This window comes from Mastomys coucha, unplaced genomic scaffold (genome assembly GCF_008632895.1).
Source record: "Mastomys coucha isolate ucsf_1 unplaced genomic scaffold, UCSF_Mcou_1 pScaffold3, whole genome shotgun sequence".
Classification (NCBI taxonomy): domain Eukaryota; kingdom Metazoa; phylum Chordata; class Mammalia; order Rodentia; family Muridae; genus Mastomys; species Mastomys coucha.
The window spans coordinates 5,135,762-5,145,596 of record NW_022196909.1 but is presented as its reverse complement, the minus strand read 5'-3'; the positions used below and the strand labels follow the sequence as shown (position 1 = coordinate 5,145,596).

The following is a 9,835-nucleotide window of genomic DNA, read 5'->3' as shown; positions in this document are numbered from 1 at the left end:
TCAGAAATCTGCCTGCCTCTGCCTCCCAAGTGCTGGGATTAAAGGCGTGTGCCACTACTGCCCAGCACATAGTGTGCTTCCTTTGCAGTAGGTTACCACACAATAATCGTTGTTGCTCTTTCAGACAGAGTGATACATTGCCCGCTCTATAGCCAGAGAGATTGGAAAAGCAGTGAGGAAAGGAGCTTACCCTGGGAGAAGACCCTGACCCTGACCCTGACCCTGATCCCGACCCCGACCCCGACCCCGACCCTGACCCTAACCCTGAAGTGAGGAAAGGAGCTTACCCTGTGTGAAGCTTGCTGACCAACATTAGGTTTCTGACTTTGCTTCTAACCCTGACCCTGACCCTGACCCCGACCCTAACCCTGACCCTGAAGTGAGGAAAGGAGCTTACCCTGTGTGAAGCTTGCTGACCAACGTTAAGGTTCTCCAGATGTTGATAGACTAGCTGGGAAGCTATCCTTAGTAATGGGCCATGTTCTTTGCTGACAGAGTTCTGTCACTAGCGGAGTACCTCCTGCCAGAGCCCCGAGGCAGACACCCTCCTCCCTACCTGGCATGCTGTCTACCTGGCACGGCCTCTGAACTTCTGAAGCTGCTTGCTCGGACTCTCCACTCTGCCTGCAATGTAAGTCAGTTCCTGCCTGACACTCCTGGGCTTCTTTTATCTCATTCGCCTTTATTCAATTTTTAATGATAGATATTTTGTGTGTTTATTTATTCAAGGTCTGCTCTGCCAATAGATTACATAGCTCCAGAGAGCAAAGATTAAGAGTGTTTTATTGACCAAGCACAATGACTTAGCTTTAACTTTTTTAATCTGTTAAATGAGGACAGCGATAGGGCTTTTGTTCACCTCACTGAGCTGTGAAATTAAAAGAGATAATACATGAGAAACGTCCTTGTAAGTCACGAAATGTGCTCCACATATTAGTTATGCTTAAGGCTCTGTCTGTTTGAGGGGACATCACAGGCTGAGTGTTTGTGAATGAGATCATAGTGAGAGACGAGATCAGAATAGCAATCACTTGGAAATGCATAAAGCTGAAGGCAGCAGTTCCAGCCCCTAAAAATATCTCATCACTCAGAGCACTCAGTCAGTGAAATAGTTAAATGCAGAGAAGGCTGGGAGAGCCTGCAGTGAGTGGCACAGGCAGTGAGTGAGCGCGCGCTGGAGGCAGGCATTGTTAGCTCTTCATTTCCTACTGAGAGGCAAGGATGGACAAACAGCACTACATCCTCCCTGTTCCACAGGGAGTTCAGAGGGAAGGAAGACATTTCCAGAAAGATGGCCGCTGCTGCTGGTTTTTCCCAAAGAGTGAATGGGAGGAGCATGAATCTCTGCAAGACCAATCCCTGCAGCTCTGCGTTTGAAATGGGGAGTTAGAGCCAGGGAGATGTAGTTGACTAGCCAGGGATAAAGAAATTATCAAGTTTCATGACCAGGGATCAATGAGCCTGGGGATTCAAATGCCAAGGATCACTAAACCAGGAAAATCAAAAGAGAAAGGTCAGACTGGACCAGAAGCAGGCACAGTTTCCTCCACTGAGCCACTCCGGGCTTTTATCTTAATTCTCAAGGAGTAGGATACCCCAGGGATGGTTAATTTTGATTGTTAACTTGGCAGGCTCTGGGATCAATTACAAAATATGTCCTTCCTTGGATCTGTAGGGATTTTTTTTTTTTTTTGAGACAGGGTTTCTCTGTACAGCGCTGGCTGTCCTGGAACTCACTCTGTAGACCAGGCTGGAGAGTGCTGGGATTAAAGGCGTGTGCCACCACTGCCCAGCTGTAGGGGCGTTTTTAGGAAGGATTAAGGGAGATGGGAAGACCTACCCTGACTATGGGCAGCACCGCCCTGCCGGACAGGGTCCCAGGCTAGATAAGAAGGATAAAGCAAATTAAGCTCTGACTTTCATCTCTGCTTCCTGTGAATGCAGTGTGAGCAGTGGCCTCATGCTCCTGTCAACATAAGCCCTTCTTCAAGTTGCATTTGTCAGACATTTCAGCAAAATGAAAAGTAACTGATCCAAGACCTTAGGATGGCAAATGAATAGGGTACTGTGAGGTTTGTATGAGCTTGGCCCAGAGAGTGGCACTATTTGGAGGTGTGGCCTTGTTGGAATAGGTGTGCCATTGTGGGCGTGGGCTTTAAGAGCCTTGTTCTAGCTGCGTGGAAGTCAGTCTTCTGTTTGCCTTGAGATGCCTACACCATGCCTTGATACCATGCTCCCACCTTGATGAGAATGGACCGAACCTCTGAACCTGTAAGCCAGCTGCAATTAAATGTTGTCCTTATAAGAGCTGCCTTGGTCATGGTGTCTGTTCACAGCAGTAAAACCCTATCTAAGACAGGTACCATCTGGGTGGCCCAGTACACATATAGCTGTGGGCTACTGTGCTGTGTGCATGCTTATAGTACTACTGGCTCTGTGGGAACACCAGGCTTCCAGTGGTCACCACTGTGGGAGGCCTTACTTATGTGCTAACTTCATGCACATATGGGTGAACAATGAGTTCAGGAGAAGAAAGAAGCCAAGACACTGTGGACCACGTGACAGGCCAAAGGGAGAGGCGTCGTGGGAAGATAGGTCTTACCTGCTGGATCTTCAGGAAGACAAGACGTGGATAGAGAAAGAACAAAGACCAAGAAGGATACAAGAGGTCCTGGTGACAACACAGGAGGGCACAGGCTGGTGGCCACATGTGTGTGCACACGTGGTGTGTTTCTGGAGAAATGGTACAAATTCATAGTCACTTACTTTTTAGATTTTTAAAGATTTTGTTTTAACTGATCCACAAAACCAAAATTGTTTGTAATAATGGCTATCTTGTAGTGAATCCTATGTTAAAAAAAAAAAAACTCACTATTTCTATGGATGTGAATGATCCTAGACTGGGAAAACCTGGGTTAACTTTGCTATTGTCTCCCACAAAGCTGCAACTACAGGAAGGGGCCTAGTGTAACCAAATGTACTGTGGGAGTCCTCTCACACCCACTAGGTTTACTCCTTACCGGTGTCCCAGGGGTGAGATGTGTTGGAGTATAGGACGCCAGGGGGTAGGGTGGAGGCTGCTCAGAGGCAGTAAGCTGGGGCTACGAGCTCAGGAAAGACTTCTAGAATCTGTTGTTGGTAGGACATGAAAGTCAGGTGACATGAAAAGGGGAGAGACCAGACCAACATCCGGCAGAGAAATCACAGAGACCAAGGGCAAGGTGGGAAAGATGTCTAATGCCACCCAACTCCTGGAAGACGGGCTTGGATCTCAAGAACAGGACACCGGTCCTCCCTCAGAGAAAAGCCTCCACTTCATCTTGCAGAGTCCCTGTAGGAAGGCGCTGGCCTCTCCCGACACACACTGTGCAGACCCAAGGAGCTTCTAGAAGTCCAATGAAATACTCAGGGCACTGGAACAGATCCTCAGACGGAAAGTGCCGCCTGGGAGACTGAAGCCCAGGAGGTGGAGACGTGGTTCCCTGTGCTGTAGGAGACAGGGGAGCTTTGTGCCCGGCGCGTCTCCATCCCTCCATCCTCCCACGGTCCGGCATCATGCACGGGCTCCTCTTTTGCACTCTGCTCATTACTGGGCTGACACAGGTAAGTCCTTGTTTCACATTTAGACTCCAGCTGTACATCTTCAATCCCAAAGTAAAGCGGCAAGGTAGAGATGGGGGAAACATACGGGTAATTATTTAGTAAGAAATGGGGAGCCATTTTCCTTTCCAGAAACTTCAGTTTTTAGCTTGGGAGTTTCCTGAGAGATGCTGGACATTTCCCCCTTTGAGGTGTACATTCCGAAGCCTTCTTGCGATGTGTGAACAGTCCACTAGTGTTCCCTTATATCTATTTACAGAGTCCACCCCAGCTCTCGGATGGGTAGCGCTGACGGCCACAGCTGTAAACACGATCCCTTCATGAGAGGTTACAGGCGTGGGCTCATCTTTCCACAGCTTGCAGTGTGCAAAGAGCCCCTGGTAAAAAACGCGTTTGGCATTTTTTTTTCCAGCTAAGCCTGTCCTTGTTTGAAGGGAACACTTAGGAAGGAACATTTAGTTTTAAAAATTTACTATTACTTTATCTTTTCTCAAGCCTTGGGTCTCTCACTTTTTGTGAGTGAATCTGTCCATGGAAGCTCTAAATAATTTGGAGGGCAGAGCGTTTGAAGTTTAATTTAAACTGAGTCATTCCTGGCCTTGGCGTTTTTGAATGAGGAGTTACTTGCTGATTTATTTACATGGTGAGGGTCTTTGCTGGCTCTGGCCGCTTCCGGTGACGTAGAAAACACGGACGGGTACAGAGTTGGAGCCGAGCCTAGCCTGGGCAGCAGAGGTATTTTAAGGGAAGTTGTTATACTGTGTGGGGTGTGAGGTTTCAGAAGGCTCCTAAGCAGGACCTCAGCGATGGTGTCTTCCTGCTGTCACAGCTGGAGTACATTTCTTCAATAGCTGTGGGCCCAGCTCTCTCCTGTTCTACCATCTAAGTAGAGGCAGGTGGTTACGGTCAACATGTTCTTAAACAGCAAATATTCCAGCACAGAGAGATGTACAGAATAGAAAACAAGTGCAAACACAAAGAGATATTGTACTTAGACCACAAAATATCATTTTGTGTTTAATTTTGTCTTAATTATGTGTGGGATTTTGTGTGTGTGTGTGTGTGTGTGTGTGTGTGTGTGTTTGGGGGGGGGGGTTGTTTTGCTTTGTTTTGGTCACGGTGATAAAATAGCCGAAAAACAACTGAAGGAAGGGAAGGTTTATCTTGGCTCTCAGTTTCAGTTCATGGTTGTTGGCTGGATATTTCAGCCTCTGATGAGACACAACATGGCAGCAGAAACCTGTGATAGGTGTGCCCCTGAGAAATTATGCCATGCAACAGAGCTAGTATAAAGGGAGTTTATTGGGGGAAGGGAGAGGAGTGAGGGCCTGGGGAAGGAGTACAGGCAGCAAGTGAACCAATGATGGGGGCAGCGGAAAGGGGGAGAAAGTGGCTTTGGGGATAGAGAGGGAAAGAGAGAATGTGGAGAACAGAGAGAGCTGGGTTGGCAGGCAGTCCTTTTCTACACAGCCTGCACCTGCTGCACCTGCTGCACCTGGTGACAGGGGGCAGGTGATGGTGGCAGGTGATGATGTAAGCCGATGTTAGGTCCCTGAGAGGAGCCTAGTGGAATCACCTGTGAGGTAACAGAGGCAAGAGATGAGATGCAGTGCTGGTGAGATGGCTCAGTGGGTAAGAGCACTGACTGCTCTTCTGAAGGTCCTGAGTTCAAATCCCAGCAACCACGTGGTGGCTCACAACCATCCGTAATGAGATCTGATGCCTTCTTCTAGTGCATCTGAAGTCAGCTACAGTGTACTTATGTATAATAAATAAATCGTTAAAAAAAGAGACAAGATGCAATGATCCAGCCCCAGTGATGCACGTCAGTAAGGTGTAGCCTCCCAGTTGTCCGTTCAGCTGAGAATCCACGAATGTGTGAATCCATTGGCCAGGTCAGCATACTCCTGACAGTCACTCCCCACCGTCCACTTGTGAGCTATGATGACTAGGGGTGTGTGTACACATGCGTGTACTCATGTCCATGTGTCTGTATGGTGGTCAGGGTATAGCACTGAGCGCCTGCCTCTAACCCTCCACCTTATTTTTTGAATCAGAGTTTCTCACTGACACTGGGCCTTGTGGTTTCATTTAGACTGGATGCCTGCAAGCCTTGGGGACTGATTCTTCTATTTCTACCCCTAGACCAAGCTTTCCTGGGGCACACTTACAGACATAACCAAGGGTTTGAGGACATTGCTGATATGGAGAATAGCTACTTAGATATCAAACACTATGCCAGTCCATATCTTAATCACCTTAGCTAGCCAAACAACCGTACCAAGTGCATATTAAGCTCATTTCACGGAAGACTGATACTCAAAGACCAAATAATAGGAAGTTAGTTAAGATCACAGAGCTGATCCCAGAGCTCAGCCCTGTTTTTAGAACATTCTCTTGCTTCATTCTGTGGTCTCAAGATGTTGTTTTTTAAAACAAAATGTCTGAAAAGAAAAATGTAAACTTCCTTATATTATCAACATATTTTCTTTTTCTTTCTTTTTTTTAAAGATTTATTTATTTATTTTATGTGTATGAGTACACTGTAGCTGTACAGATGACCGTGAGCCATCATGTGGTTGCTGGGAATTGAACTCAGGACCTCTGCTTACTCCAGCCCTGCTTGCTCCAGAGTAATTCACTGTAGCTGTCTTCAGACGCACCAGAAGAGGGCGTCAGATCTCATCACGGAAGGTTGTGAGCCACCATGTGGTTGCTGGGATCTGAGCTCAGGACCTTCGGAAGAGCAGCCAGTGCTCTTACCTGCTGAGCCATCTTGCCAGCCCATATTTTCTTTTTCTTGTGAGACCTATTTTGTGTACTTTTACATTACATACAGTCTATTAAAATTTCCTTGGTAATTTTTGTGAGATGAGTCTGCTAGCAGAAAGAAAAAAAAATCTGTTTTTATCTGGAACTTTTATTCCTTCATTTGGAAATCTCTGCGCACGTGCCACTTGGGTGTCCATTCTTACCTTTCACCATGGTTGAGACAGTTCTCTTTGTCCTGGCTTATGTAGGTCAGGTGGCCCACGAGCTTCTGGGCCTCTCCTGTTTCTACCTCCTGTCTGGTATGCCTGGGTACCGGCGCATGCTCTGCATTGCCAGGGTACAGGGAGATGCTCTGCATTGCTGGGGTACAAGCTCATGCTCTGCATGGTGTGTGGCTTTATATGACTTCTGAACTGTCCTCACATTTGCAGTAAAACCTATCCATGGAGCCGTCTCCTCAGCCCCATTTGCTTGTATTCATGTTAGGCTCACGGGACACAGAAGTCTGGGTTGACAGCTTGGGGTTTCGTCTTTTCTGTTAGCATTGTCTCTGGGTACCTTTCCCTCTCTCTTGCTTCGTCAGCTAAGGCACCTCTCTTTGGTGTCATGTTTCCCTTTTCTCAGGCCACTAGCACAACTTTCTCTTATTTGTAGATTTCCTCCAGTGTTACCCTTTAATTTTTGTGATGGTCTAAAGATATTTCAAGACTGGAAAAAGAAACATTTGCAGGTGGGCAGTTTGGACAGTAGACATTGCATGAGGGAGTATATTAGTCAGTTTTGGATTGCTAAGGATAAAATGTCTGACAGAAACATTTGGCTCATGTTTTGTAGGGCTTCACCCTTCATGGCGGGGTAAATTTAGATGGTAGAACAGTTCAGATCATGATGGCAGAGGCTGCTCACATTGCAGTGGACCAAGAATCAGGCAGGAATAAAGGGATAAATATACCCATACACACTCCCTCATGGCATATTTTATCCAGCCAGAACACCCCATCCTCGACTCCCAAATTTTTTTAGAACGTCCCAAAATAGCACTACAAGCCAAGGACCAAGTTTTCAAAACAGCCCATGGTTGATATTTCCAATTCAAATAGGGAACAACAAGGAAGAGAATGTGGCATGGTGTCTTATAAACAGTAGGGCATGGTGGAGTATGGAGGGGTAGCCATGGACACAGCAGGTAGGACTCAAAGGTCCCATGCTTGCAAGTTTGCATGGTAAGCCACAGTCAGTGGGGACCATGGGGGTAATACAATCAGATACAATGGTATTTAGTAACTGTGAAATGAGAAAGAGCAGACCAGAGAAGGTGAGACAGAGGAGCTTGGATGACTCCAAACACTGTCTAGGTACAGGACGAGTTTTGAACCCCAGTTTTTCCTGGAGGACATTTGGGTAGTCAGCTATGTGGGCCCATGGGTCAGTGGGGATGTCTCTACTGGGAATTCAGTTTTACAGCTTCATAGCATGGGAGATGCTATGAACAGAAGATGAGGCGGTGGACAAGACTGCCAGCTGGTAGTATGCAGAACTGAGCAATGCACCAAAGTAACAGAGCTCACACATCCAGGGTTCCATCTACCACAGGCTAGCTGGCTGGGAGATCTGGGATGGTGGTCCGGTGTGATAAAACCGAGATAAAGGATTTTACACTGAAGGGTGAGGGATTCGTGCCCTGTGAACCTGGAATGACTTAAAAAGTGGAGTGACTTAAAAAGTCACCATGAGTGCTGAATCAAGGTGACTGCACAGAAATCTCCCAAGGAAAAACTAATAGTGGGCTGGACCACAATGGTAGGAGAGGGAGGAGGCCACGCAGTCGTGGTGGTGGTATGTTTTACAGGTGTGACCAACAAGATTTGTCAATGAGATTGTGTGTTGAAGTATGAGCCCAACATGATCCAATGTATAAGGTCGTTTGGGGAAAATATATTTGCTCAAGTATGGAAAAAAAAAAAGATTGGAGGAGAACAGAGAGTGTGGTCCATCTAGATGCAGCAGTTAAACAGGCCCTTCAGTGAGTTCAGAAGAGTGAGCTGGTTGGGAGATAGAGGGAAGGGAGAGATCTTAACTAAGAGGCTTCAGTGCAAACGTCAGGAGGATGCTACACAGGGGGTGGGGTGGGTGGGGTGGGGATGGGCAGTAGTGGCAGAGGACGAGGAGGAGGAAGAGGAGGAGGAGGAGGAGGAGGAGGAGGAATTGGAAACCAATTGAAGTAGGGAGTGGCCATGCCAAATATTGATATTGAAACTTACCAGACTGTAGCCCACCTGTTTGGCATATATCTCCTCTAGATCCGTGAGCGGTCTCAGATCCTCCTCTAACATCACCTTTATTACCAAATGAAGCTCTGCTGCAGGGCACGGGGCAGTGCGCCACCGGACTCGACCCCTGGAGGACGGCCTGGGGCAGCATTGGAAGTGTATCAGCGAGAAGAGGTCTGCCGCTGGCCCTGCAGATGCCCCCGGCAGAAGCCCACGTGTCCTCCTGGGGTGAGCTTGGTGAGGGATGGCTGCGGATGCTGCAAAGTCTGCGCCAAGCAGCCTGGAGACACCTGTAACGAAGCCGAGATCTGTGACCCACACAAAGGCCTGTACTGTGACTACTCAGGGGACACGCCTAGGTACGAGACAGGCGTCTGCGCGTGTAAGTGTCTTCCGGGCTCATTGGAAAAGGCTGAATTGAGACACATTCCACCCCCCCCCCCATAACTGTTCATTCAGAGTGGAGAACTCAGCTTGGCTAAATACAAGATGGGTTTAGATTTTCTGTACCTGTGGGATGGTTCCGTTTTACTGGATGATATATGAAGTCCATAGATACATGACTGAAAGCTGCATTTTATTGTATTAAAATCAAGATACATGATTTTATTGTATTAAAGTTATAATGTAGTTCTCAGCTGATTTTTTTTTATTTTTTGTCTCGTCTCTTTCTTTTCTTTTCTTTTCTATTTTTTAGGCAAGGTCTCCCTAATTGTCCCTGGCTGCTCTGGAACTTGCTCTATAGACCAAGCTGGCCTAGAACTCAGAGATCCACTTGCTTTTGCCTTGAGTGCTGGATTTAAAGGAATGTGCACCAAGCCTGTCTCATGTAGCTGCTTTTCATGATAGAAGATAGAAAAGATTATGTCTACAGGGTCTGACTTCAAAATGGCAATTTTTATTAATACTGTTTGAGATAAATCTGAATTCAGCCACTCCTGTAAGGAGAGAATAATCCTCTTTAAAAATGTATGACGTAAAACGTGAGGATATAGACATGGTATTCACTTTCTGCTTTATCCTCCATCTGACTAACCACCGGGTCCTCGTCCTCATCATCAAACATTTGCAAAGCTGATTCTGGGCTCTCTGGGTCTCAGCTCATGTGACTCAGACCATCTGAAACAACAACATGCTGACAATAATCCAGAATGACAAATCACTTAGGACACATAACATTTTTTTTTTTTTTG

The 9,835-nt window shown here is 46.8% G+C and overlaps 1 protein-coding gene and 1 long non-coding RNA gene across 2 annotated transcripts in view; one reads left to right on the top strand and one right to left on the bottom strand.

The window, feature by feature from the left end:
* Positions 1 to 2,565: 2,565 nt before the first annotated feature.
* On the bottom strand, positions 2,566 to 8,922 carry LOC116074897. Its single transcript, XR_004112332.1, has 3 exons — positions 8,634 to 8,922; positions 3,021 to 3,129; positions 2,566 to 2,733 (listed from the first exon to the last, which is right to left on the bottom strand). It is a non-coding gene; the product is annotated as an uncharacterized LOC116074897 (long non-coding RNA).
* Ccn6 (cellular communication network factor 6) overlaps positions 8,544 to 9,835 on the top strand; it is a 9,521-nt gene continuing 8,229 nt past the window's right edge. The window contains exon 1 of the mRNA XM_031347794.1: positions 8,544 to 9,024. Coding sequence (XP_031203654.1) covers positions 8,721 to 9,024 — 304 coding nt within the window. The 5' untranslated portion in view covers positions 8,544 to 8,720. The remainder of the gene's footprint in view (positions 9,025 to 9,835) is intronic.